Genomic DNA, 26500 nt, shown 5'->3' with positions numbered 1-26500 from the left:
GGTGTTTTCACGACTCAGCGTCGGTTCCCTTGCCAGTGGCCGATGCAAATGCCGTGCACGTCAAGTACACCCCTATAACCATGCCGACGGTGAAGCCTACGTGTACGAATATAGATGGTTGGGTCGATGAAACAGTATTCTCAACAGACGCCCTTGCCACGACTCTCTGCGTTATCTGGCGGAGTGGCCGCGTTGTCGACATGTCACCTGCCCGACGACTCACCGAGCCCGGAGTGGCGGGCATAAAAAAGGAAACAAATCGAAAGATCAAAAGGACAATCAAGGAGAATACATAAAACGGCCGTTTTCATTTGCCGAGCCGGGGGTCTGGATGGGGGTCGGCTCCGACTCAAGAAAAAAAAACGTGGAAATTTTTCCCCATCTAGGTAAAACCAGTGCTTACAGCCACGCCCGGTTTTTTTTTTCTTTTTTTATCACACACATGTTTCAGTTGCGGGAGAGTGTCGCTTCTTTTCAATTTCGACCTTTGCGAAAATACGATCCGGCAGGAGACGCTAGAGCGGCAAAGGCCAGTATTTATGACAGGGCTGCCTGCTGGCGCGTACGCCACAGCGAACCGCTCATCAAAATACCCTTGATAAAATGTGGCATCGGGGGGCGGCTGGGAACCTGACAAGCAAACTGATAGTTCTAAATGGGTGGCTTTTGCTTCTATGCCCTGTCGGCCCAGTTCATAAAGTAATAGATGGAAACCCAGAGTCTCGGGTTTCCAGATGGAAACCCCCTTGCCAGCCACGGCGTTGTCACGTACACATTTTGAACACGCGGAAAAGAACAGGTTATAGTAATTACGTGGCGGCACTAGATGAACAAGCATCAGGATTCCATATTGTACATTGCTATAGCTATTTCTATGTATAATGGGTGGCGACTTCAGTTGTGTCTGTCAGGGCCAAAATCGCGCGCATCGAGCGACAGCTTCTTTATCCGCGCGGTTCTTCTCCCCCTTCTCTTCCGAGGCTCTCGAGTACATTCAGTTGCTTTTTCCAGTACAATGTTGATTGACAATGTATGCATGACTGCGTGTAGCTGTAGCCTTCATTTCTTCCTTCTCATCAACAGCGTGCAAACTACTTCGTATCATGATGTCTAATCACACTGCACTTTCATGTGAAAGGAAAGATTTCCTCTGGTATATCAATGCCTCCTACCCCCCTCTTCCTACTCTCCTTGCTCATTGTCCATTCACATATCAACCCAAGCCCATTGCCAACATGGACTCGGCATAATATGGGCACCAACGGAACGCCGCCCTGGTCACCAGCGCCGCCCGAGCGACGAATACTGCTTCAGCGGCTACCGCTTTCGCTTTGGTAGACGCTGTAACATTTTAACACAAAGATAAGGAGCGAGCCAGCGTTTTCATCCACGACCAACGTAGCCATACCCTAAAGAACTTGGTTGGCATACGCCGGCCGGGTGCCAAGCTCGCCGTCGTCCCAGCCCGGCGGGTTCGATGCCGCGCGTCCGGGAGGCTCGGCTGGCCTGTGCTCTCCCTTTTTTCCGCCGAAAATTCTCCTTGGTGTGCCTTGGCTAGCAGCTATTCCAGCTTTGAGACTCACTCCCGTCCTCCGCTCTGCTGGTGGACACCAGCAATGGTCCTGTCGCTGTCTCGCGTCCTCAGTCAAGCCTTTTGCCCAGGTTCTTGTCGCCCCCTGTTTGTCATCGCGCACTTGGCACGATACCGAGCGTCAGGGGTTGGCTCCAGAGTCAATGTGGCTTACATGGAGCGAGAGGGGGGTGCAGAGACGAGTCAGTGGGGATCCGAGGCAGCTGCATTAATGGACAAAATGAAGATGCATCTTGGCATGGCAGCGATTACAAATTCTTATCACTGAAAGTATGAGATTACTCGTGCGTCTTCGATAGTCTTGCTTCGCGATTTCATTTCTTAATTCTACGGGATGTGGGCTTCTGATCTATTTATACGACTTAGAGCGCCACAACTAGTGACCGCTGGCGACGGCTGCAGCCGGGACCACGTTAGATGGGGGAAGAATCTATGCAGCATTCTTCACTACCTCATCGATTCGCCTCTCCTGACCTATCGTCCAAGAGACGCCGTCTTGAATGATGTGTAGCATCGCGCCGTAGCTCACGGGTAAGGCGTCCCGCGCCGCTCGGTCCAAAAACCTTACTTATTTATACTTGGGCACAACAGCACTAGCATGTTTCAAGCGCACATGCCCCCGACCCATGATGATATCTGATCCTCCTCCACTGAGATATTTATGCTCTGTCGAGCACGTCCGGTTATTGAACAAGTACATACGCGTGTTCGTCTGATGCGTTACGGCCGTTGGATCTGAGTGCGCATGTGGCGTAAAAAGTTGGTTGGTCTTCCTGCCAGTAAAGAGGCTTGGATTTGATATGCAGCGATGATCAGTTCAACATGATCAGCTCAACATGACCAGTTAGAGGTCAAAATCTAGTGAAACGAGCAACACTTGCGTCGGAGGAGCTTCAGGACACGCAGTAGTCATGAATTTTCTTGAGCTACGTCAGCAAACCCCTCTCGTAAGCTCATCTGGATGAGACTCGTACAAGTTATGAGCCAGGTTGACCTTCGTGGCGCAGATAGTGGGCGCTCCTTCGCAATATAGGGTAGGCAACATTCACGGCTATCATATCGATGCCTCGAATTTGCGTCCTAGGGGACCTGTAATCTTAGTGGGTTCCTCGTAAGAATTGTCTGAAAAATTGAGGCTGACATTGGTATTTTGCAATTTTTTGCCAATCGCTTAAGCAGCATTGAGGCTGCCATGGCGCCGCATCATCGCGGTTACACACACGATGACGTCGGCCCCGCCTTGATGGGCATATTTCATCCCACTTCAGCCTTGTTGCCAACCGCATCAACTGTCTGAAATTCACATTCATAGCATTCTCCAACTGTTGAGGATTTGGCCGAGACTCATTCCACCGCGATACCTCAGTAAAATACTGGAGTTGTCGTCACAGCGGCATTGGACCACTGCGTCACACAAAGAGCCATATAAAAACTCATCTCTGACATCCCAACATCCATCGCAACCATGGCGACGCCGCTCGTTCCAGCATTCCAAATCGCACGCGATGCCTGCCTCCCGGCACCATCCACCATCAAGGTCAAGAACCTCCGCGCTACGATCCAGGGTCCCCACGACGCCTGGGGCCGGCCCGACCGGCCGCAGCCCATTGCTATCTCCGCCGCCGTCTCCCTCGACGCGCCGTTTGGCGCGTCCTCGTCCACCGATACCGTCGCCGCGGACACGGTCCACTACGGGCTTCTCAGCAAGGGAATCCTGTCCGTCCTCGCCGCCGCCGTGCCCGGGCAGAGCCTGCGGCACCTGCTGGACACGACCTGGGTCGAGATGACGGGCTTCGACTCGCGCGGACAGGATGTGCGTGCAAGCGCGCAGCAGGCGCAGCAGGCGCAGCAGAGAATGCAGCCACCGTTCCTCCACTTTGCGCAGCTGCGGGCGCTGGAGATCTCGCTGCACTTGCCCAAAGCGACGCTGCTTGGGGACGGCGTCACGCTGACCGTCATGGGCGGCTTTGAGGCGGCTGCGGCGGAGAGCGGCGCGCTGGTCAAGTCGGTTATGCGCCAGAGCGCCGTCTCGCTCAAGATTCACCGTCTACGGGTTCCGACCCTGATTGGCGTAAACAGCAATGAGAGGCTGGCCAAGCAGGTCGTGGTTGCAAACGTGGAAATTGACAGACTGGAGGATGATCTGGATGTCTACCCCGAACTGGAGCAGGTCGTGATTCAGGTAAGCCACAGCCACGCAACAACTTGAACATGTCTCTAGGTCTGCTTTCCTAACTCCGCTACTAGGTCATGTCCAATTCTTCATACGAGACTCTCGAGGCCCTGGGAACTCAACTGACAGTGGTCCTCGCGGCGCATCTTCACAGAAAGCACACACCGCCTCGCGATGGCGCCGGGTGGGACATCAACATTTCGCTGGAGAAGCCGATCGCGGTGCCTCTTGCAGACGCGGCGTGTGTGGAGATGAGCACAAACACGGCAAATGTGCCGAACGAAAGCACGACTCTTTAAACGATATGGGTATTGATGTATCTAAAAAAGTTGCTGGTCTCTGGAGACACACTGAATATAAATCTAAAAGAATAGCCTACTAGTAAGCTTCAAGACAAACAGAAAACACCTGAAGCTTGTCCTGAATAGAGAAGAAATAAAAAGCAAAGTCTCGCTGTCTAATGTTTCATGTCACATAAAATACAATCAAATGAAGAAGAAAAACAGCACGCGATCCTACGAGAGAACAACACTCAGTATCCAAAGCCGAATCCTCAAGCTATTCAGTGAACTTGTTGCACTGAGGGATATCGCCGTTGGTCACCTGGTGGATGAAGTCGGGGTCAGGGTCGAAGAGCATGACGTGAAAGTGCTCGACGGCATGGATGGACTTGAGCGCAGCCCAGTTCTTGAACCACATGACCTGCTGGGGTTAGTACACCATACATACACACAACACCAAGGTGCGCAACGGACAACATGCACAAGACTGCGGGTGAGCCCGGGGGTTGGGGGGATTGTTGACAACTTACATGACCCTCGGGCATCTTGGAGCGAAACGTGTCGGTCACGTAGCCTTCAATCTCCGCACGCGCCTTGTCCGTCAAGTCACCCGTCGCCGGGTCGGCAACGAGCTCAAACTTGGTCCAGACGACGAGGTGGATGATGCGCGAGTCGAGCCCGTACGGCCAGTCGTTGTAGAGCACCTTGACGTCGTCGGGGTGCTGAAAGGGCGGGCCGCGGGGCCGCACGGGGGCTTCCCAGCGCAGGCGCTCGTCGAGGATAAAGGCGGCAATGGTGCCGTGGCGCTGCGCGGTGAGGTAGGTGAACTTTTTGTAGCGGCGCAGCTGCGAGGGCACGCGCTGGAAGCGCTCGAGCCGGTTGCTCGTGACGATGCGCGCGACCTCGGCCCACGGCAGGATCTCGTAGGCCGAGTCGGGCGTCGACACGCCGCGCAGGTCCTTGGGGTTCAGCCCGTGCAGGAACGCGGGACACTCGGCGGTGCGGTCGTGGTCGGGGACGTTGACGTGCCAGAAGGGAACGACGTCGAGAGAGCCCATGGTGGTGCGGTAGTGGCGGCGGCGGTGGTGGTGGTTGTAAAATGAAACAAGGTATATTCTTTCGTTACTTGTTGATTTGGGCGAGTCCGAGGAAAAGAAAAAAAAAAGCTCTAATGGTTGATATGTTGTCGATGCGCGAGAGTTTTATGTGAGGGCGTCGCGGCGGAGGCCCCGGCGTGGCGGTACTGCCTTTTTCGTACACTGCGCCAACAGCTTGAGGTGGGTTTTGTCGCAAGGAATGTAGACGACTGAGTCTTGATGTGTAGGAGCGCAAAAAAGAAAAAAAAAAGAGCGTGTAAGACTGGCTCCGTGAATTTTAATATATAGATGAGGAAACAAGAAAAAGAAGAGGCAAAAAACTTGGGCCGAGGGAATGGGAAACAGGTCAATCTTATCCAGTGCTCAGGTCCACGATGCGAGGGCAGAATGCTGACTGGTTGGGCGGAGCCGTAGAGGTTTTACAATGCTAATCAGAGAAAAGTCCAACGGGTGCCATCTATGAGTGGTTGGAATGGTGTAATGCGACCGACGGGTTGAGTCATGGAACCGGCCGGTGTTATCGTAAGGAGGTGAGCGCCTGCAAAGACTAACACTGCGCCGGTGTAGCCCTGTGGTTTCGGAGCCGGGGCGGATGCAACGTTGTGGCCAGCTGGGGAAGCGGATGGACGGATGGATGGTACCTAGGGTGGGGGAGGAAACCAGTTGATAATACTGATAATAGGCCGAGGGGGAGTATTGGCCAGGGCCAGGCATCGGACAATGAACAGCCAGAAACATTTCCACAGACGACGGTGAATGAACCAGACGGGCTTCTCAAGAGAGGCACTGGGAACTCGCTTGTGCGATTCCTGTGCAAGGTTTCAGGAACATGATGACTGTGGACGATTAAGATCATTAGCTTACACCGATATAGCACTCACGAAACTAGCTACGATCTTTAGAAGAAAAGGACGTCGTGTCCCGGGCGAGAGTATTTCTAGACCATCACGGACAAAGAATGGCATGTGCGTACTCGTTGCTTATATATCTCGTGGCTTATATATGACATTGCTAAGAGTCATGTGCTCTCGGAGTCGGTCCGGCGAGGAAACCGGCGTCTCACGGAAGCTCCGTCTGGGTGGCGGCGCCAAAGCTGAATGGTATCTAGTGTCATCGAGCAAGACAAGAATTGTGTGGCCTCGAGTGCCCGGCCTGGGAACCGGCGCAAAGCGTAGAATAGGCATGTACCTAATTTGTAGGTAGTTATGAACTAGCGGCCATACTGTGTCTTGCCTAATGATCCCCCCTAGTTAATAGTACCAGTATTAGTTAGTTACTGCTGGGCCAGTGCCGGCCCCACGTGTGAGGCAGGCAAGGAGCCGACTCGCTGCGTGTTTGGTCTCTGTGAGAAAGACAAAAGGGTGTCTGGCTGATGGTGGAAGTGACGTTGTGTGGTGACCCATGGGCCAGAAGAGACATGACGACTTTGATCCTGGCAGATGAAATTTTGCAATAGGGATGCTGGACAAAGCAGAAGCGGAAGGCGGAACAAGCGAAAACTCAATTCAACTCCCCAACACGGTTCTCAATAGCCGATAGCTGATGCTAACTACTATCGCACACTCTGAGGAGGCCCCGTACGCTAACCTGAGATGCACAAGATCTTGAATAAGCGGATCAGAGAACTGCCATGTTGGGCTCGGCTGATGTTGGGGAGAGTGGCAAATGTTGGAGAGGGACGAGCGGTCAAGTTATCGCAATCGTTCGAGTGATGGAATTTGGTCGCCGGTGGCTGGCTGGTGGCTCACCATGACCAGGTACAGCTGAAAGGCGAGAGTGCAGGCTGCTGGGCAGCAATTTGGGCCGTATTGGCACGAGGGAAGCACATGCTGGTTTATTGGTACCTATTTACTCTGTAATACGGAGCAGTATGATTGATTTATCCGGGTGCGCTGAAGCTGAGCCAAAAATGAGGGCAGTTTGTTTTATTAAGTTTAATGGTAGGTCTAACAGCGCATCTAGCGCACACTATAGCGGGGAAGGCGTAGAGTTTTGGCGCTAACAGCTCTAAAAGCCCGCTGAAGAGCCGCTGCAAAGGCATAAAGAGGAGGAGAGGGGGTTGAGCGCTTTGGCGTGCGGTGTTTTCAAGTTTGGTATGACCTGGTGTAGTATTGATTGTTCAGAAAGATTTTTCATGCCTTGTTTCTGCAAGCCTTGCTGCAAGCCACACATCGCCCTCCAGCTAGTGCTCATTGTTGCCCGTGCTTGATTGGCCGTTGCTTGGGGATAGGTAGGTGGCAGTAGGACAGGGCAAAAAAAAAAAAAAAGACTTCTGTTGGGGCTGATGAGGGAATTGATATTGATCACAACGCCAGACGGGCAGTGCTGGGCCAATGCGCAGATGGAATAGACATGGGATGTAGGTTTGTAATTAGAAATTTTCCAATAATAGTTGAAGTACATTGGCATGGTTGTGGCAGGGGGGAGGAGGGTTACAGTGCAGAAGAGAATCACGGCTACCGATATCTCCAAACCTCCCAAGGTATTAGTTAGGTACTCCAAGGTAGAAACAGGCAGCTTCAAACTGATATATAGATGCAAACAGTCGCCACCACCTGCACCAAACCACACGCCTCTCTTGCCGCCACATCACAACATCGCCCCGTCTCTCTCAATCCCTTCCTTCTTACTATTCTCACAGCCACGTTCCTCTCCCCATTGTCTCTGCCCGCGCCCCAAAACCAAAACCAGGGCCACGCTGCCATCTCATTTGCTGCAAACAGGGGAGAGCTCCAACCCACCCCGCTGCCCTCATCGAACCAGCCCCGCCTTTGGTCGCCCCTTTCACTTCCTTCTTTTCTAGTTATTACAACTCTCCTCCAGTGTCTCTCTTGTCTCTCTTATTTCAACCCGGACCTTGCTGGACATCAACTCCCTTTTCCTTCTCTTACCTCCTCTCCATCGATTGTACTGGACCTCGCTCCTCGACCGAATCGATCCCGCTTGCCACACTGTCGTACTATCAACGCTTCTCCATCATGGCGGAAGCTATCAAGAGTGCTCTTCCCTCTCACCTCCGTCCTACCGCCACTGGCAAGGACGAGGAGAACAATGGTTTCGAGAAGCGTCATCACGGCAAGACGCGCAGCCACATGGTAAGCTCCTAGCCACTCTCTGTCACTGTGATTCAGAGCTCCTCTGCTTCTCGTCACTGCTCTCGCCTCCCGCCCAATCACTGGCTTGCCCGCCACCGTGCTACCCCTCGGCCGAGTCTATGATGACCTCACTGCTGTCAACAGACCACCCTGGCCCCATCCACGTTGAACACGACCGTTGCTGAACACCTGGCGATACCCATTCCTTGCCTCATGGGATTCATCGTCGCGCGGCCTCGCAGATCATGTTTTGGCAGGTGACAGGCAACGGTATTCGTCAGGGTCGCACTTCCATGTCGCTGGAGGCTTGCTCTCCGCCTGCGCAGAGCAAGCTGCGCCACCATGGCCACACGTTTATATTAATACCACCACGTTCCCTCCACTCCCCCCCTCGATACGAGCTTACAATTCTCTACAATCATGGAACCTCAAATAACCAACCTCTCTCACCAGGCCTTTGAGAACACCTCTACCAATGTTGCCGCGGCCCAGATGCGCAATGCCCTCACAAACCTCGCCGAGACGGTCGAGGACCCCAAGCAGAAGAAGGTGAGATTCACTGTTCATCCTAGCAGTTCCGCCTATCCTGACCCGCTTTAGCTCTTCGAAACCGAAATGGACAACTTCTTCGCTCTCTTCCGCCGCTACTTGAACGACAAGGCCAAGGGAAACGTCGTGTAAGCAACACCTCTGTTTCCCATCCTCCTGATATCGAGCTAACATGCGCAGTGACTGGGAACGCATCCGCCCCCCTGCTGCCGGCCAGGTCGTCGACTATGAGGACCTCGCCAACTCCGAGTCAGTTCAGTTTCTCAACAAGCTTGCCGTCCTCAAGCTCAATGGTGGTCTCGGTACCTCCATGGGCTGCGTTGGCCCCAAGTCCGTCATTGAGGTCCGCGACGGCATGTCCTTCCTCGACCTTTCCGTCCGTCAGATCGAGTTCCTCAACCGCACATACGACGTCAATGTCCCTTTCCTCCTCATGAACTCGTTCAACACCAACGACGATACCGCTGCCATCATCAAGAAGTACGAGGGCCACAACGTCGATATCCTCACCTTCAACCAGTCCCGCTACCCCAGAATCTTCAAGGACTCTCAGCTCCCTGTTCCCAGCAACTACAACTCGGCCATTAGCGAGTGGTACCCTCCTGGTCACGGTGACGTCTTCGAGTCTCTCTACAACTCTGGTGTTCTAGACCAGCTCCTCGAGCGCGGCATCGAGATCATCTTCCTCTCCAACGTTGATAACCTGGGTGCCGTAGTTGACCTGCGCATCCTACAGCACATGATGGAGACCAAGGCCGAGTACATTATGGAACTCACCAACAAGACCAAGGCCGACGTTAAGGGTGGTACTATTATCGACTATGATGGCTCCGTCCGCCTGCTCGAAATCGCCCAGGTTCCCAAGGAGCACGTGAATGACTTCAAGTCGATTAAGAAGTTCAAGTACTTCAACACCAACAACATCTGGCTCAACCTCCGTGCTATCAAGCGCGTTGTCGAGAACGACGAGCTTGAGATGGAGATTATTCCCAATGCCAAGACCATCCCTGGCGACAAGAAGGGCGAGTCTGACATTTCCATTATGCAGCTCGAGACTGCTGTCGGCGCCGCTATTCGCCACTTCAAAAATGCCCACGGTGTCAACGTCCCCCGTCGCCGCTTCCTTCCCGTCAAGACATGCTCGGACCTCATGCTGGTCAAGTCCGATCTCTACACTCTCAAGCACGGTCAGCTCCAGATGAGCGCCAACCGCTTCGGTGATGCTCCCCTTATCAAGCTTGGTAGCGACTTCAAGAAGGTCTCCGACTTCCAGAAGCACATTCCTTCTATCCCCAAGGTTCTCGAGCTGGACCACCTGACCATCACCGGTGCTGTGAACCTGGGCCGTGGTGTCACGCTCAAGGGCACTGTTATTATTGTCGCCACCGAGGGAAGCACCATTGATATCCCCCCCGGCTCTATTCTCGAAAACGTCGTCGTTCAGGGCTCGCTACGCCTGCTTGAGCATTAAGCGGGGTTTCATTGTCTTTTACTCAACGCAAGAAAACGGAATATCCCTTGATAGCATAATGTCGGGAACTTGCCCGCTACACACGCGATGCCGAGGTTAGAAATAATTCATTTTCCTGTGGAAGCGTTAGGTGAAGGGGTTGGACCAGGTGCAGGCATGTCATCATCTAGTGATGCTGAGGAGACGGTTCTTTTCTCATAAGCCGGGTTGCTTTTGCGAGTCGAGAGACTCGGGCACAGTACTGTATGTATTTAATATGTCCATAGGATGAAAGGCACGCCATTTTTCGTTGACAAACATGGCACATTTGTGATTTGTCCTGCCACAGGTGGTTGCGCTGAAGGAGAGCCCCGAGACGTAGGCTGGCTGTCGTAGTCTGTTGGACGCGTTGAAAATGGATAAAACATTCTTTCCGGGAAGCGCCAGGACAAACGCGCCCGCTGCACGCCTTTAAGGAATGAGATGCATACACCTGGACAAACAGATAGTCGGCTTGATAATGATACTCGTTTCTTTGTGGCTGGCACAGCCCGAGTTTGGACGTGGGGAAACGACAAAAGCAGGTTCAGCTCACGCCCGCACAGCTGGCGACAACAAAAGATACCTACGAGGAGTCGCGCAATTGGAAAGGTTGACAACCTTTTCGGTGGCCCCTGGCGAGTTGCTGATAACCTCGTATCGAAGCGCGAAAAGCTGACGAGTCCATCATGACGCCACAGACGGGTCCAAAATTAATCACAGTAGGCCAGCGGTGGCGTTGGCGTCTTCGTACAGCAGCACTTGGCATTGAGCGGCCCGTCCGCGCAGCAGGGTCAGGCCTTGTGCTGCAGGGGCCGTGTTGATGCGCTGCGGTTCGTGATAGGCGATGATCTGGCGGGGTGCATTGAGACTTTGCATCAACCTGTTGCAGATTGCGCTTTCTGTTGGTCGATTTCCCCGCGTTGCCTGTATTTTGTATGTATTTGGACCGGCCGGTGGCTTGATGGACTAGTGCTACCGTTTGACCATCTATGGGCTCGCCGTTTGTGCCATTCGGAATGAGATGACGCGTGTAGTAGACTTGGCGTGGGCCCGCAGAAGTGATGCCAAGGGTTGCCGCAGGAGGGAACAACTGATGTCGAGAAATGGTGCAGAGGAATGGCCCTAGTTAGGCCTCGTGTGTGGTCAAGCTTCGTGTGAAGTTGGAGTTGGGACAAGTGTAGACTAACTATAGTTACCTAAGTAGTTACATAGACTGACCCGTTGGAGGAATGCGATGGGTGGCGTTTGTATGGAGTGCATGGACTCGGACGAAGGCTTCGGCAAGGACGGCTTGCAAGTCGACCAACCAGCATCACGGCCCGGCGCCGCGGATTTTTGTCTAGTCAAGGTACTTTTCCCCTTCTTTTATCTTTGTTTCGTAGAGTTGCTTTCCCAGTCTCCAGGGAGGTAGGTGTACGGACCAGCCTCGGCATTGCCCCGCGCCGTTGTTTTGGACTTGCCTCTAGCCAAGAGTCAAGCTCTCTAGGTAACCTCCACTCCCCACGCCGTTGCCAATATTATTTATTACTACTATACCCCAACGACTTCAGATTCCCAGATTCTTTTCCTTTTCCCTCCTCTCCACTCTCGACCTGATTTCCTCTCCCACGTTTTTTCTTTCTTTTGCTATTTAGTACTGCAAACCATTCATACTCCTGTAAGTCATCCTGCATCACCCCGTCCTTCTCTTCAGCAGCCTTGCTTCCTGTCAACTCTGTCAAACGCGAGGCCTACAGTACAAGGCGACACGCACATACACCAGGCTTCGATCTTGAGGTCCAGGCTGCAGCAAGCCCAGGGATTGCTCTCCTGCACCATGTTGGATCAACAGGAGCGTCACGGGATGTTTGGCTCGCGAAGCACTTGTGCTGCCTGGTGATGCTCCCTACCACGCAAACATGTCGACACAAACTCCTCTCTGCCCTGGGCAATCTATTGAAAACATAACGGTTACGAATATATACTTACATCCTCTACCTAGGTTCGAAACGCTCAACACTCGCTTATCCGTCACAATGAAGTTGACAGCTGCTACAATTGCTGCCGCCCTGGCCATTGGCGCCTTGGCCCAACCACGCTTCACCAACACCGTCATCAACCCCTCGGAGGGCAAGCCGTTCACACTCACCTTTGATGGCTGTACCGGCGGCTGCACCATCACTCTCCAGACCGGCCCCAACTCCCTGGCCCTCGCGGATATCCGCACTTTGACCTGTATGTGCTTACGTAGCGAAGCAGTCGAGCAAGCGATGCTCTCAACCTATGTGTATTCTGTTAACATTGGAATACAGCCGATGCTACCGAATCCTTCGACGTCACTCTTGACAACCTTCCGAGTGGCACCTACAATTTCAAGATTACCAACAACAGTGACGGCTCCGAACCCAACTATAGCACCCCCTTCACCTACCAAGGAACTGGACCTACCTCTTCCGACTCCTCTAGCAGTTCGTTGCCTACTTCTAGTGCCTCCAGCGGCTCTTCTACGGATTCGATTTCGACCAGCTCCTCTAGCGAATCGTCCAACACCTCGTCCGCTACGAGCTCGAGCGACTCTTCCTCTAGCACCGATTCGACTACCTCGACAGGCTCTTCTTCTACTGGCTCTTCCACCTCCACACAATCGTCTCGTATGTGTTGCTTAATACTGAGCACACTTGCTCATCTACTAATAGTGACGTTACAGGTCCAAGCAGCACCACCTCCTCTCAGCCTAGCGCCACGTCACCACCCAGTGCTGGTTCCGTTGCGGGCTTCTCTCCTCTCGGCCTCGTCGGTGCCGCCGCTGCCGCCCTTTTCCTGTAAACTGACCTCGGATAGAGATTGATTTGATGGACAAATGTGCTTGGATACGGCGAGGGCTGGAGCACAGCTCTTCTTCACTGTATTAATAATATAGCTTGTCGTAACAGCCTTCTGTGCACCTATCTCCTACAACCTAATAGAGATATTGTCATGCTATGCCTCGCAATCTTCAACCACGCACACAGTAAGCGAAACCTGTAAAAGGTGTATGAATTTGTTGTAACCTTTTATCTAGGTCTGAATGCGCACGTAAAAAAGAGTTCATAGCCAGGGCCGCAAACGCTCGATATCAAACTCCAGTCAAAGTCTACCGTACATGTTTTGTGAGCCTTCCGCTGGCAAGATGCGCTTGAGACTACGTCTCGTTGTTGACCTCTAAGTTTTCGGATTCGTTCGGGAGAGGAAGGGAGGCTTCGACCCAGGCACCGATTCCAATGAAATTAGTTGGGTGGCCCTCTGCTTTCACAGTGGGCGCTGGCTTCCCTCTGCATATTTCGCAGCCCGAGCCAATTATGGTGCCCTCAGCAACGTGTACTGTATATTCTTTTGCTGAACCATGGTTGAACTCGTGAATGGCGGGCTTGTTTCCCTTGTGATTGAGCATGTTGACGTGTGGTTTTTTTGATCTTGTTCGTAGAGAAGAGACTCGAAAAGAGGGTTGGTATTTTGGCTCCGATTTGGCCCTCGAAAGCAAGCGGCATGGGGAGCTTCTTTTATAGCAACGATGCCTCGCAGGCAGCCATGGCGATGTGTTCCATCCATGGAGGCAGCAAGCGGGACTGTGAACATGTGTAAGTGAAGCAGGACAAAACCAAGAGGCAGCAAAAAGACGTGGCGGCCTCGCAGCCTAAAAGTCGCACGATAAATGGACGGCTTGGTCCTGGGGGTTTTTGTTTTACAGCTTTGTGGGTAAGCCAGGCAGGCAGGCACTTTCGCACTTTCATCATATAATTCATAGCTCGAGGGCGGACTGGCGGTTAGGTCTGGTCCCTCACGATGGACTGTTTAAGCCTTGCTGGGATGAACAGACGAAATGTACGGCGGGCTCGTGCTGAGGGCCCAAGGCAAAACTGATATGGGATGTCCGCCTCCGCAACCTCGAGGAACTAAAACTGCTGTTCTATTTTGCCTGCGGATTTTGAACTTGGGAAGAGAGCAACCGTGATATGAGCCCCCATTCGGTGCATTGAGAGAGATTGGGAGAGATGTCCGGGTTCATTCAGAAAAATAAGAAAAAAAATACAGCGGATGTGTCTTGCCTGACACACTTAACACGGCTCCTCATGTGCGATCCCAACCGCGCGCCAAAAAAGGCTGCCGGCGGCACCATCAAACTAAAAGTACGATTCGGGGCTGACCGTGACGTTTGGCTGTGGCCGAATTAAAAAAAAAAAAAACAAAAAAAACCAAGCAGTGCCAAACATATATCTCGTGAATGAGGAATCGTATTTGCAAGAGAGTTGACAGGCACCCACTGCTGCACTCACACCATCACCACGAGGCCAAATTACAACTGGCAGCTTTGCCCAGATTCCAAACGAGAAAAGAGAACGCAGTAGAGCCTAAAATGTATTCCTGTCACCCTTGCTCTGGTGGCCGCTCCAATCAACGCCTGACAACCGCCAACACACCCTCGCCAAGCTCGGTGTGAAAGGAATCGCGCGTTTACTTACTATTTCTACTCATTGCGCAGGAATCATAAGAGGTTTACACATTGGGTCAGCCAGGTAATACATTGTAGTATCTCGAATACAGTCATGTGGCTCATTGATCGGTACATTATAAACGGCACATTGAACGACTCAATAAATATATGGTATTTCATGTACAGTGTGGGTATCACGTATTTGGCCGGCCAGCTTCGCCAGCGGCCGATATGCTTCCTTTCCTCCGCAAGTCGCCCGCCTTGAGCTGCCGCACAACCTGGTACGACCTGTCCAGTTCATTCTCCACCGCACAGCGTATGCGCAGCGCCGCCACAGCAGGCCAGACGCTTCGCTCGCCGCGCCGTATCCAGTAGTTGAGCGCCTCTCTCGTCGGTGTTTCCAAAAGCCGCACGAAATCACCAGCCGTCACCTCGGGGACCAGCGTCATGGCCGCCGCCGGGATCTGCTCGTCCACGAGAAAGCGTCGTATGCTCGCGGGTAGCAGGCGCAGCGTATCGAGCTGGCGCAGGCGGTGCCGGACCTCGAGGCCAAGCATGCGTACCAACGAAGCGGACATTTGCGTCGTTTTGCTGCGGGTCTCGACCATGGACGGGCCGTGCATATCGGACTGCAGAAAGGGTATCAGATACGGCCGAGCTTGGCTGACGATGAAGTGGTTGACGTTGAATAGTTCGGATATGCGGCGAAGAGGCGAGTCGCGATCCGAGTACGACATGTGTGACCAGTGGTGAAAGTCGGTCGTGTTGGCCGGCGCCCAAGGCCCGACGTGGCCATGCGCGTCCTTGCAGAGAATCGTCGCTTTCCGTCGTCCATACAGAGCTGCAGAGGAGGAATTAGATGCCACAGCAGCGGTCCAGATGAGCTGCAGGAAGGAAATGTTAGCAGAGTACAGAGGACGGGCAGTAAGAAGACTTACCACATTGGGAGCGGTGATGTAGTTGAGCAACGTGGGGACGCCACCCTGTCCTTCTGTTGCGACGGTGATATTCAGGATTCGTTTGCTGTAATTATAGGCTTCCTCAAACGTCAAATCTCCGACATTCGCCCGGACACAGTCTTCCAGCACGGACACGTCGAGAAAGTAGCCTTCCCGGGAAAAGCGGCGGAGGCGTCGCATCAGCGTGTTCCATCTTGATCTGAATGTTTGCGGGGACTCGGTGAGTCCATTCGATAGATTGCTGCGCGAGGTAAAGGCGGTCAAGTCGATGCCGTCTCCGTTGAGCACGCCCGGCAGCTCTTCCTCGGTGTGGATCGCGACAAGCGAGGCAATCAAGGCGCCCGTTCCAGTGCCGGTGATGATACGTGGCAATAGGCCACGAAGAAACAACCCCTTGACAACACCGAGATGGCACATGCCAAAGATGGCGCCACCTTGCAGCACCAGGGAGCTTCTTCCAAAGGCTTGTCGGGTGTCGTGGATAAAATCGAGCTTCATCTGGTTCGTCAACGAGCCGCCGGTGGACTGGACCCCTGCATATGCATTGGTAGGCAGGGTGCTGATATCTTCGACTGTCTCTGCAACTTGCGTTATGTATTCTTCAATGAGATATTTCGTCCCAGAAAAGGTGCGGTTATAGAGCTTTGGCACGGTCAAGTTGCCAAGATTTCGTACGAGGCCGGACCGCAAGAGGTTGACCAGCTGTTGAAAGTCATTTTCCTCTCTGGCGATCGCGAGTGAGTTGAGTCGTTCGGTGATGAGTCTCCAGTCGTAGTACTTTGATGTTGGGTTGTTCCGCCTATAGAAAGGAGGCGGTCAGCAGTGTTTCGAGCGGGCCGACATGGGGATATATCTAGGGACGTACCACAGGTCCAGACCCAACAGGTTATCGAGGTGTAGAGCCGCTTCCTCCCAGTCTTCAAAGGCTTCTGCGTGGCGGAGTAGCTCGAGCCACAGGTCGACGGGATTCTTGCGGGTGTACCATCCAAACAGTTTCTGAGCCGGCGTTAGAGCAACCGCCATCATGGTGGGAGGGCTTGTGGCAGGTTTGAGGATGGCGAGAGAATGGTGAGGGAGAGGGCAGACGGGGGAAAGACAGCCTACTTTACGCCAAAAGGATACCACCTCGTAAATCACCCGCCAGACGGCGAGCAATGCGCCAAACATGCCGAGGGAACGTTATCACAAGCAGGGGTGGGTCGAGTGTCAAGGTCGGGAGGAGGGCGAGGCCGCGAAGCCACCTAGGTAGGCGATCGCTCTGGGGAGCGGGTGCGACGCCAGGCTGGAATTGAAGTTGGGCATTGGACCACGCCCAGACGGAACTAAAAGGCGAACGTGCTCGTCTTGCGCCAGGATTACGCTGGGAGAAGGGCCCGCCGCCTCGATGAGGCTACCAAGCATGTGACAGCGGCGAGCTTTGGTGAGGTCAGAGGATGACTCCACCAACGAATACCACCTACCTACGATGTAGCCAACAAATGATCTGTCACTACGCTACACGTCACAGGTTACTGAAAAAAATCTCCATATCCTGGATGTTGAGATGGCTGATGATTAAATATTCAATAAACTCCCCAAAGGCTCCCATTCTTAATATTATACAGCGACAGTTGCTTCGTCATGATGGTGGAATACCCTCATTCGTCATCATCGTCCACCACGTTGCGTCGTCTGGCTCGCCCAGACGTTTCGACCACCTCATCACCAGAAGCGTCCTCGTCCTCTGAACGACGGGTTTTGCGCTTTTTGGACTTGCGGCGCCGACGATCATCCTCGTCGTCCAGCAGCTCTTCGTCGTCGTCAGCCTCACTCTCCACCTCCTCCTCATCGTCGCTGCCGACAAGGAAGCCGTCGTCCATGTCGTAGTCTTCCTGTCTGCTAACGCCCTGCGGCAGATCATCATCAGAATCATATTCTGCATTTCTGCGCTTGGGCTTCGAGCCAGGTTGGCCTCTTTTGCGCCCTGATCCGGCACCCCTGCGGCCACCCTCCAGGTCGCCAATCGAAAGGCCCCCTCCTCTGCTGTACCGTCCGAGGCCATCCATCTTGGCGGCCGCGTTTTCGCGACGTCTTTGTGCCTTGTTGCGTTCCTTTTCTGCCATTTCAGCCTCCTTCTTTTGTAGTTCCGGATCTCTGGTTGTGCGGATAATCATGTCGTCCTCGTTGACAGTCTTGCTGGCCTGCTGCATGCGCTGAGCAAGGAGGGCCAGCGCATCGTCACCACCACCCTTATTCGGCCGCACGTTGAATTGCTCAGTGACATGCCCAACGGTCATGAGCAGATTGCTGCTCAATTCTGCAGCCGCCGCGTAATAGTGCCCGTCCTTGAGTTCGTCGTAAGGCTGTCCAGGACCTGGTGCCAAAGCTTTCGTTTGAACCTCAAAGTGTTCACCTCCGATGCCAATAGTTATAGATCCATCGCTCCACCGGTAGATATTCGCATTGCTGTGAAGTAGGCCTGTGCTATCGTTTCGGCGCACTCTTGCAACATGGGCAGGGTGTTCTTGCTTGGCGTTGGCGGTATCGAATTCGGTAGGTTGAAACTTTTCGGAGACATATTCCTCGGGCATGATTTTTATGAAGTTTGGGACGCGCATAACACGGAGCTTATTATCCAATTAGCTTTCGATGCGGCAACTTTACAGATGGCAGCTGGCTCACAATATTGTCCTTGGGTTTCGGGACTCGATGGCGATACGCTTGCACAGCCATGACAAGCTTTTCTTTGGTTTCATGCTGAACTTGGGTATCGTCTTCGCCATAGTGTCGGCGTTCGTCTGTGTCTTCGGGATCTGAAGCTAGGTCATCATCGTCGAGAACACGAGGCGCGGGTGATCTAGCGTCATCATCATCGCCAAAGAGGTCATCGGCAATTTCGTCAATCTGGTCAAGAGGATCTTCGGAATCAGACATTGTGATGAAAGAGTCGCGATTTCAACGCTATAATTTGTGAAGGGATGCGACAGCGCCGATAGTTGGGCGGCGTCAAGCTGCTGAACAAGGAAATAGCGGCTGGTTCAGATTTCGCGGCGAAGGGAGCTTACACCAGCCCAGCCACAGTTGAGTGGGTCTGTTGCTTGGCGCACGAGCTACCTGTCTGTGTCTGTAGTTACGGATTCACGATGAACCCGCCAAGTAACGGTGAACGATAGTTAAAAACGATGGTCAAGACTTTATACATATATATTTAATATGCGTGTTCTGTTATTAGATGATTCCTAATAATTCACATGATGTTCTTGCCAAGAAGCACAGCATGCCACATTCCCATCATCGTGGTGAACCTGCAACAACCTCTGACAATGACTTGCCTCGCAATTTCCACGGCGTCGGAAGAATATTATTCCGCTGCAGCCACACTGACCGTTCGCAGCCCCATTCAATCTTTCAGCCACTAGCAGGCTGCATAGCAGCTTCCCCCCAGCCACGTCCTTTTCGTTTGGAGAGGTACCTCTTGGCCGCCCCTCGACGCCCGACTTCCAACTTGCTGCTGTCACCATCTTTACCTTGAATTCTCGCTTCGCGCATTTCTTTCCGCGCGTTATTTGCTCTCGTTGCGAGCCGAAATATTCGCCTCCGGCGGCCATATTTCATTGCTTCTTGACTTTCCGCTGCCCAGACTTTTTTTTTTGCGCGTTTTCTACCCGTCAAACACGTTCGCGCTGCTTGTTTACCCACCACTGACGCGGACCACCACGCCTCGTGTTTGCCCCCCCCCCGGGACCGCATTTTGCGCACCTCGACATCCGCCACTATCGCTCCGTTTTTGCTCTCGAATCTCATTGACTTGCTTTCTCACATCCATCATTTCGCCGTCTCTTTAAGGCGCCATGTTTTATTCAGAGACCCTTCTACAGAAATCCGGGCCTTTGGCCCGGGTCTGGCTCTCGGCCAACCTCGAGCGCAAGCTTTCAAAGAATCATATTTTACAATCCAATGTTACAGACAGCGTCGAGGCCATCATCACGCCCAACCAAGCGCCAATGGCTCTCCGTCTTTCTGGTCAACTTTTGCTCGGCGTTGTCAGAATTTACCAGCGCAAGACGCGCTACTTGCTCGATGACTGCAACGAGGCCATGATGAAGATTAAAATGGTGCGTTGGCCCATGCGCTCCTCAAAAGTAACCTCATGCTAACCGATATCCCAGGCTTTCCGCTCCAGTGGCAACAACGATCTGGCGTCAAATTTACAGATCTCCAACCGCGAGTCCCTGCTTCTGCCGGATCGCATCACGCCGTACGACAACCTTGACCTTCCCCCACCTCCAGATGCCTCGTGGCTCCTATCACAAGTCGAGGATGTTACTGCAACTCCTGTCGGTCGCAAAGGTCGGACAAATACTAGAGATATCAATCTTCAAGAAGATTTCGACAACAGTCAATTCCTGAAGGGTCCGGCTGACCTCGACGATGACTTGATGCCTACGATGGACGATCTGGATCTGGACCTTGACTTTGGCGATCTTGAAGGTGGCGTTAGCAACATGGAAATCGGTCGAGATGCGCCTGCTCCCCGGGACCTTGAAGACGACATTTTCAGCGACATGGAAATCGGCGTTGGCAAAGCTGCCGACGGCTCTACTGCACTCGACTTGGGCGCCGACAGTATCCAGATAATTGACGGTGATGGTGACCTACCTATGCTCGATGGCGATGACTTTGGTTTCAATCTCGACGACATGTCCAATGTGCGCGATCTCTCTGCTATGCCACAGTCTCGCGCAAGAATCTCAGAGTCGCCTCTCTCTGACATTGATGAGCTCTTTGCCAGAGAGGTGGCCGAACAATACGCAAATACTACGGACATGTACGAACCTGCCGACGAAACAGAGACTGCAATCGTTCGCCGCCCGGCGCAGCGCTCCAGAAGGCAAAAGGTTATGATGCCTGACGACGAAATTGCCTTGTCCAGCAGTCTCATCAAGCAGCAGCAGACCAACCGCGAAAACATCATCAAGCCGGCACGTTATGTTCCTCGCGATCCTGTAATGCTCGCTCTCATGGATATGCACAAAAACGGCGGTTTCGTATCATCCATCATGATGGATGGGAGGAGCACTGCCTGGGCACCTGAGCTGCGCGGTATGCTCACACTAGACATGCTGCGTGATGACCTGAAGAGGAAGCGCGACAGCGGTATTGCAGATGTCGAGAGTGAGCGTGGCGCTGCCAAGTCTCCTCGCCTAGAGTTTGATGAGGATACTAATCTCGGACTCGGCGACAACTTTGGCGATCACAGTGTTGGCCCTGATGGCACCGTCATTCGGCTCGATGATGACGGTGGCTTTGATATTGGAGGCGACGATGCTGGGTTCCCAGACTTCAACGATACAACTATGCCCATTGTACATCCTGAAGAGAGCGGTCCCGTGTCTATCGGCACTAAGCACGCCGTTCACATCCTACGAGACCTGTTTGGACCCGAAGCTGCTACGAGTGCTGAGAAGCGAACGCAGTCCACCGTTATATTCCAGGATCTCCTACCCGAGAAGCGCACAACCAAGGCGGAAGCCACCAAGATGTTCTTTGAGTGCCTCGTCTTGGCCACCAAGGACGCAATCAAGGTCGACCAGGGGCCCGGGCTCGGGGATAACATCCGCGTGCGTGGCAAGCGCGGCCTTTGGGGCGAGTGGGCTGAGAGAGAGGCCGGCGGAGAAATTGCACACAACGAGAACGAAACGGCACCCTTGGCTGCACAAGTCGTGGCTGTCGGTGCTTAGATGGCGGACAGAAAATTGTTTTGATTTTGAGCATTCTTGTCATTTTCCTCGTGGCGTTGTATTATTGCGAGGGCTGGCTCTCCTCCCCACCGTTGGCTTGTTCTTTTCACTCTTCTCCCACCTCTGTAGGGCTTCTGGATATTGCGCATTTTTGTGTCTCGTTGATTTTGGATTTAGTTGTTGGTTTGAGCACACAAACGCCCACGAAGAGCAGACTGGATACCAGATCCATTGGCGTTGGTGGCGTTGACTTTTCGGTTGGATACCATTTGAGCTTGGAGGCATATCCCTGGCCGGGATTTGGGAAAAATTCGATCAGTTGTGAAGTATCTTGTAGGAAGCATTCATGTTAGATGACTTGCCTTTACGGCTTGGTATTAATTAGGCTTTAAATGATGGCATGTTTAAATAGATTATCTTGTTCTATCTACCTACGTCTGATGTTTTTCGACCAACCTCTTCTAAGACCAACCTCTTCTCCGTTCTGTATGCGCTGTAGTCATGTAAGAGCCATGTCCCAGCCCTGTTTCACTGGAGTTACAGTAGTTGCCAAGTATAAGAGTAGCTTCCCAGTATAACTTTGCAGGATTTGGCGTCAATATGAGTTGCGTGCTCGAAGCTTAAACAGCCGTTGGTCTGCTACCTTGTATCAAACAGTGGATGCGATAGCCAGAATTGTGAGTATATCTTCACTACTACTATTAATGATGAAAGCACAGTCGATTCTTTCAATTCGTAAGCTGTTTCCTATTCCTTCCGACATGGTATGTCCGTGTAGTAGGTACCAAGGCAGCATCCAGCATCGCATCGCGACTTGTGCTGGAATAGGATAGTGGGGGTGTAGCCCACCATTAAGTCCCGCCATTCGATGAACCCCACGTTCAAACCAGCTACCTCGCGCAACTTTGCTCCTTTGATCATTAATTCCATACGAAAGCCTCTATTCCAAAGATCGTCAAAGAATCTCGACAAATACTACCAGAACCTAGATACCCCTTTCCCGCTGCACAACTCGCCCATCATGCCCGCCCCCTCGCCCCTCGCCATCACTACCAGCTCCGTGCAGCGCCTGCTCAAGGAGGAAGCTTCCTACCACAAGGAGGTGACGGACCAAGAAAAGACGGTCAAGGATCTCGAGGCCAAGCTCCAAGCCGGCGGCGCCGACGAGGATGGCAACGAGGCATTCATGGTGAAGCAGAATGTGAGTTTTATTTTCCCTTTTCCTGCGCGCGCCAAAGGAGTTGCGGGAACGGGGGCTAACAGTGGTCCTTTGTAGAAAACCGCCATCGAGCAGACAAAGGCCGTCTTTGAGCCCCTCAAGCAGCGCATCGCTGACTCCGTGGCCAAACTCGAGGACCAGCTCGCGGCTGCTGAGCAAGCTGGTGCGCCCGAGGCTGAGATTACGCAGGCCAAGACGGTGCTCGCCCAGGCCAAGGCGGCCGCCTAAACGAAACGAGGACTCACGAGAAAGTCGCCAGACGGACGACCGGGGTTCGAAGGAAGATGGGGGGAAAAGTACAGTGGCACACAATGATACATAGCGATGCTGGTTAAGCCGGTATCTTGACTATACACCTGCGTATACCCCAAACTCGTCGCTCGCAAAAAGAAAAGGACCATGGTATAAATGATAATGATACAATCGTTCCGACTACTAGTCGTCCACCTCCATCTTTTCGTTTTCGACTTCTGGTGAAGCGCCCGCCTCATTTCCGTCCATGTCCATCTCCTCACCCGATACTTCTCCGTCCTCATCCCCGCCCTCGTCATCTTCGCGGTCGATTTCTTCTTGCTCGACCTTGGGCGTTGCCGCCACACTACCAGCCGCACTAGTATTCCTAGATGGCCGGCCAGACACGGCGGGGACTTGTAAATTATCACCCGCAGGAATGGGCGTAGAGATATCATCTCCCTTGGCGCCCTCATCATCCTCTTTTGGCTGGCCGTCACCATCCGGTCGTGGTGTGGCGCTACCATGCAGCTCTGGCCGCGGCGTCGCGGCCACATCATCCTCAGTGCCTTCGTTCATGCCCTCTCTTCGGTCCACCTCTTCCTTTTCGTCCCGTATCTGCCGTCGGAGCAGCATGCCCTCGTCCATGATTTTATTAAACTGGTCCCGGCGCTCTCTCCACGTCTCTGTATACGTCTCACTCTCGCGCTCGAGCTCGCGGCACTCGTCCTCGAGTTTCGCGAGGTTGGCCAGCTGGTCCTCGCGCGGGCGCAGCAGCCGGTTGGATGTAATCTTCTCCGCTAGGTCGTCAAACTTTTTGCGCTGAAGGAGCGTCGCCCGCGCGCCGTCCAGCTGGTGACGGAGGTCGATGTTCTTGTCGCGGACCGACTGGCACTCGTCCAGGATCCTTTTCTTATCGTCATCGTAGCGTGCCCGCTCGCGCTCGTTGGCGTCGTGGAGAAATTGGAGGCGCGCAATGCTGCTGTCAAAGGCGGCAAAGTCGAGGGTCAGATCTTCTTGGAGTTGCTCTGTCGTGCCTGCCGCCACTTCCCGCTGCTCCTCGTTGTCGGCGTTTTTCGATATTATTGAAGAAACTGTAGCCAGTCGTTTTGTGATTCTCTTGAACGGCTTCTCCTCCACATTAAGGAGACGCGCTTTGTGAAGTTCTGTCTCACTTCGCTCGTCGAGCAGACTCCAGCTCGCCATTTCTGCGTCGGCCCTTACGCCACTCAGCTCGGGGACGTAGCAAATGTGAGATATGAATGGCTTAATAAAATTATTTCCGCCTGGATTGTTCTGGATTAGAAAGATGCTTGTAGTTTGTGTGGTTTTTTTTTAAATCAAATGATGTAAAGACTATTTCCACTCCAGCGGTCCTAGGCGGCACAGTGTAGCGCATGACTAAGCGGTTCCCCAGTGATTTCTCATAGTACCGCCTCCGCCTCTTCCAATGCTTTCCTTCCTTCCACATCAACCTTACTCTAACTACAAGCTCCGGACGTTACGACGCGCAAATCTCATCCAAAATGTCAGAGCAAGACAGAGAACTGCTGGATCGAATCAGCGCGCTTGCTGGTAAGGAGACATGAACTCGAAGATTGCACAGCTAAATGGTACTGACCGGGCAGGACAAATTAACCGCCACAAGAACCAGCGGGCTGGGTTTCAGCCGTCGCAAAGCTCGCGGGACTATCGTCGTATGTCTACTACACTCGTTTCAATTAAACCTTGGTTCTGATATCATTTCACAGATCAAAATATCCATTATCGGGGTAATGCCTACCGCGGTCGAGGCTATCGCGTCGGCCGCCCACCTGCGGTCCATCGCCACCGCACGCTGACCCTTAATGCGCAACCTAGCTCATCAGAGTCAACACCGTCGACTCCTGTCAGCTCTACAGATAACGCGCAGTGGGTCTCCAAGACAGACCGACACAAGCAACTCATCAATGCCAGCATTTATCAGCAACAAGCGCAGTCACGCGCTCAAGCAATGGAAGAAACCCGCCAGCGTAACCTAACGCAGCAGAAGAGCAGCGAAAGAAGCCGCTTCAACAATTTCCTTCAGCACACCTACAATGCTCAAAAGCAAGCGCAGGCCGAAATAAGCATCGGTAACATACGGTTTCTAGTCAGAGACGGGGGCAAGAAGCTAGTGCGAGCGGCTGGTAAGTCAATATTGCATCTCCTTCTCTAGGTTTTCGCTGATTCCTGTATAAGATAACTCTAGCGACGCCCCTCTCACGCCAAAAAGTACGATCGTTGCAGGTGTCCGATTTCACCGTACAAAGACGGGCAACCTTGTCGCCAACCGAGTAATCAAAGAGCACCGGTATGTAGACGCTCTACATCTCGACAAAGATCTAACTCAGGTTATAAGACGCTCCGGAGCCGTCCAGAAAGTTGATGAGCTATGCAAGATCTTTTCTACGACTGGTAATTTCTCATTCAGTGCCGCCGACGGCTCAGACGCTACGAATAAATTTCGGGGGACCTATAGGGGTAAAACTAACTTGTGTCGCAGGATCCTGCCGCAAGGGGCCTTCGTGTCGATACCAGCACGATCCACACAAGGTTGCCATCTGCAAAGACTTTTTGAAAGACGGTCGATGCATCAACGGCGAACATTGCGATCTCTCGCATGAACTCACGCTCGAACGAGTTCCGAACTGCTTACATTTCGCCAAGGGCAACTGCTCCAACGCAAATTGCCAGTATTCGCATTCTGCTGCCCTACCTAGTGCGCCGGTTTGCGAAAATTTTGGGTATCGCGGTTACTGCGACAAAGCCGCGACGTGCACCGAGCGACACGTATTCGAATGCCCTGCTTTCAGCAATACAGGGACCTGTAAGACCAAAGGCTGTAAACTTCTCCATCGCGAAAGGGCAAGCGTCCTTCGCAACCAGGTGCGACAAGAGCAGGACGATACCATGGAAGACATCTCGAGCGAAGAAGAATCTGCTGACTCGGACGATGTGGATTCGGACGATGTCGCGGAGTATCTGGAAGCCGATGAGGGCGATTCTGACTTTGAACACGGCAAGGACTTCATTCCGCTGTAGCTGACCGTGCAAATGTATCAGGCGCTGGTCGCTGCCAGGGCAGCTTTGCTCTTTGGCTGGACCAGTGCACCTCCCACGTACCCTGGCGAAACTTTGCTGACTTGCGACGATTTCCACTTGGCATACTGATTTGAATGGTGAGGAGGGCTCGTTGCATGACTTATTCCCAAGACGCCTGCGGGGCGACGACGCCTGTTTCTCGAAGCGAGAGAAGAAAGCGACGAACGAGAAGAAAATATGATTGATAGGAGACAAGAAAAAGAATAATGATATATGTAACACATTTTCATGGCTTTTTATGCAACTATGCCTTTGAATTCGCACCATAAAGAAGCGGCTACGTGACTGACTTGCGCATCCCGATTATGCTATTAGAAGAAACTGAATCTTAGCATTCATTGAGAAACATGACAACACTAGTAAAGTTCTATCTAGACAGTCAACACCAGCACGTACACTGTACACTGCCAAATTTCGTCTGATGTTGGCGGGCTAACATGTAAGACTGTTTCTTCAGCGAGCGGGGCACAAATAGCGGCGGGCGTTGGTTAGACGACGAAAGGAACAACCCCCGTTATTA

General features: G+C 52.9%; 14 protein-coding genes across 14 annotated transcripts; 9 read left to right on the top strand and 5 right to left on the bottom strand.

Annotated features, from left to right (window-relative positions):
• Window positions 1–80: 80 nt before the first annotated feature.
• CCM_06241 (uncharacterized protein) lies at window positions 81–296 on the top strand (the record flags this gene model as incomplete). The annotated part of the gene is made up of 2 exons (XM_006671382.1): window positions 81–102; window positions 148–296. 2 exons carry the CDS (start codon window positions 81–83, stop codon window positions 294–296), a joined length of 171 nt encoding a protein of 56 aa, XP_006671445.1.
• A 585-nt stretch (window positions 297–881) lies between these two features.
• Window positions 882–1859, top strand: CCM_06240 (uncharacterized protein; the record flags this gene model as incomplete). Its single annotated transcript, XM_006671381.1, has 2 exons — window positions 882–906; window positions 1363–1859. 2 exons carry the CDS (start codon window positions 882–884, stop codon window positions 1857–1859), a joined length of 522 nt encoding a protein of 173 aa, XP_006671444.1.
• A 66-nt stretch (window positions 1860–1925) lies between these two features.
• Window positions 1926–2102, top strand: CCM_06239 (uncharacterized protein; the record flags this gene model as incomplete). The annotated part of the gene is made up of 1 exon (XM_006671380.1): window positions 1926–2102. The coding sequence occupies one exon, from the start codon at window positions 1926–1928 to the stop codon at window positions 2100–2102; it is 177 nt and encodes a 58-aa protein (XP_006671443.1).
• Window positions 2103–3056: 954 nt separating this feature from the next.
• Window positions 3057–4063, top strand: CCM_06238 (Dihydroneopterin aldolase; the record flags this gene model as incomplete). Its single annotated transcript, XM_006671379.1, has 2 exons — window positions 3057–3773; window positions 3839–4063. The coding sequence occupies 2 exons, from the start codon at window positions 3057–3059 to the stop codon at window positions 4061–4063; spliced, it is 942 nt and encodes a 313-aa protein (XP_006671442.1).
• A 259-nt stretch (window positions 4064–4322) lies between these two features.
• On the bottom strand, window positions 4323–5103 carry CCM_06237 (uncharacterized protein; the record flags this gene model as incomplete). The annotated part of the gene is made up of 2 exons (XM_006671378.1): window positions 4323–4466; window positions 4576–5103. 2 exons carry the CDS (start codon window positions 5101–5103, stop codon window positions 4323–4325), a joined length of 672 nt encoding a protein of 223 aa, XP_006671441.1.
• Window positions 5104–5247: 144 nt separating this feature from the next.
• CCM_06236 (uncharacterized protein) lies at window positions 5248–6561 on the bottom strand (the record flags this gene model as incomplete). Its single annotated transcript, XM_006671377.1, has 5 exons — window positions 5248–5351; window positions 5816–5951; window positions 6007–6027; window positions 6150–6364; window positions 6420–6561. The coding sequence occupies 5 exons, from the start codon at window positions 6559–6561 to the stop codon at window positions 5248–5250; spliced, it is 618 nt and encodes a 205-aa protein (XP_006671440.1).
• A 988-nt stretch (window positions 6562–7549) lies between these two features.
• Window positions 7550–10257, top strand: CCM_06235 (UTP-glucose-1-phosphate uridylyltransferase; the record flags this gene model as incomplete). Its single annotated transcript, XM_006671376.1, has 5 exons — window positions 7550–7645; window positions 8139–8237; window positions 8691–8786; window positions 8838–8914; window positions 8967–10257. The coding sequence occupies 5 exons, from the start codon at window positions 7550–7552 to the stop codon at window positions 10255–10257; spliced, it is 1659 nt and encodes a 552-aa protein (XP_006671439.1).
• Window positions 10258–12293: 2036 nt separating this feature from the next.
• On the top strand, window positions 12294–13083 carry CCM_06234 (uncharacterized protein; the record flags this gene model as incomplete). The annotated part of the gene is made up of 3 exons (XM_006671375.1): window positions 12294–12492; window positions 12570–12908; window positions 12965–13083. The coding sequence occupies 3 exons, from the start codon at window positions 12294–12296 to the stop codon at window positions 13081–13083; spliced, it is 657 nt and encodes a 218-aa protein (XP_006671438.1).
• Window positions 13084–14922: 1839 nt separating this feature from the next.
• On the bottom strand, window positions 14923–16713 carry CCM_06233 (Patatin-like serine hydrolase, putative; the record flags this gene model as incomplete). The annotated part of the gene is made up of 2 exons (XM_006671374.1): window positions 14923–16486; window positions 16553–16713. 2 exons carry the CDS (start codon window positions 16711–16713, stop codon window positions 14923–14925), a joined length of 1725 nt encoding a protein of 574 aa, XP_006671437.1.
• A 611-nt stretch (window positions 16714–17324) lies between these two features.
• CCM_06232 (RNA polymerase-associated protein LEO1, putative) lies at window positions 17325–18600 on the bottom strand (the record flags this gene model as incomplete). The annotated part of the gene is made up of 2 exons (XM_006671373.1): window positions 17325–18293; window positions 18349–18600. The coding sequence occupies 2 exons, from the start codon at window positions 18598–18600 to the stop codon at window positions 17325–17327; spliced, it is 1221 nt and encodes a 406-aa protein (XP_006671436.1).
• A 389-nt stretch (window positions 18601–18989) lies between these two features.
• Window positions 18990–21407, top strand: CCM_06231 (double-strand-break repair protein rad21; the record flags this gene model as incomplete). The annotated part of the gene is made up of 3 exons (XM_006671372.1): window positions 18990–19052; window positions 19545–19781; window positions 19836–21407. The coding sequence occupies 3 exons, from the start codon at window positions 18990–18992 to the stop codon at window positions 21405–21407; spliced, it is 1872 nt and encodes a 623-aa protein (XP_006671435.1).
• A 1021-nt stretch (window positions 21408–22428) lies between these two features.
• CCM_06230 (tubulin-specific chaperone Rbl2, putative) lies at window positions 22429–22854 on the top strand (the record flags this gene model as incomplete). Its single annotated transcript, XM_006671371.1, has 2 exons — window positions 22429–22608; window positions 22684–22854. 2 exons carry the CDS (start codon window positions 22429–22431, stop codon window positions 22852–22854), a joined length of 351 nt encoding a protein of 116 aa, XP_006671434.1.
• A 207-nt stretch (window positions 22855–23061) lies between these two features.
• Window positions 23062–24063, bottom strand: CCM_06229 (Tho complex subunit 7/Mft1p; the record flags this gene model as incomplete). The annotated part of the gene is made up of 1 exon (XM_006671370.1): window positions 23062–24063. The coding sequence occupies one exon, from the start codon at window positions 24061–24063 to the stop codon at window positions 23062–23064; it is 1002 nt and encodes a 333-aa protein (XP_006671433.1).
• A 320-nt stretch (window positions 24064–24383) lies between these two features.
• On the top strand, window positions 24384–25920 carry CCM_06228 (CCCH zinc finger protein; the record flags this gene model as incomplete). The annotated part of the gene is made up of 6 exons (XM_006671369.1): window positions 24384–24432; window positions 24486–24554; window positions 24609–25025; window positions 25078–25189; window positions 25238–25359; window positions 25382–25920. The coding sequence occupies 6 exons, from the start codon at window positions 24384–24386 to the stop codon at window positions 25918–25920; spliced, it is 1308 nt and encodes a 435-aa protein (XP_006671432.1).
• Between the last annotated feature and the right edge of the window lie 580 nt (window positions 25921–26500).

This window comes from Cordyceps militaris (genome assembly GCF_000225605.1).
Source record: "Cordyceps militaris CM01 unplaced genomic scaffold CCM_S00004, whole genome shotgun sequence".
NCBI classification, from domain to species: Eukaryota; Fungi; Ascomycota; class Sordariomycetes; order Hypocreales; family Cordycipitaceae; genus Cordyceps; species Cordyceps militaris.
The sequence above is the reverse complement of the archived record's forward strand: the minus strand, read 5'-3'. Positions and strand labels throughout refer to the sequence as shown.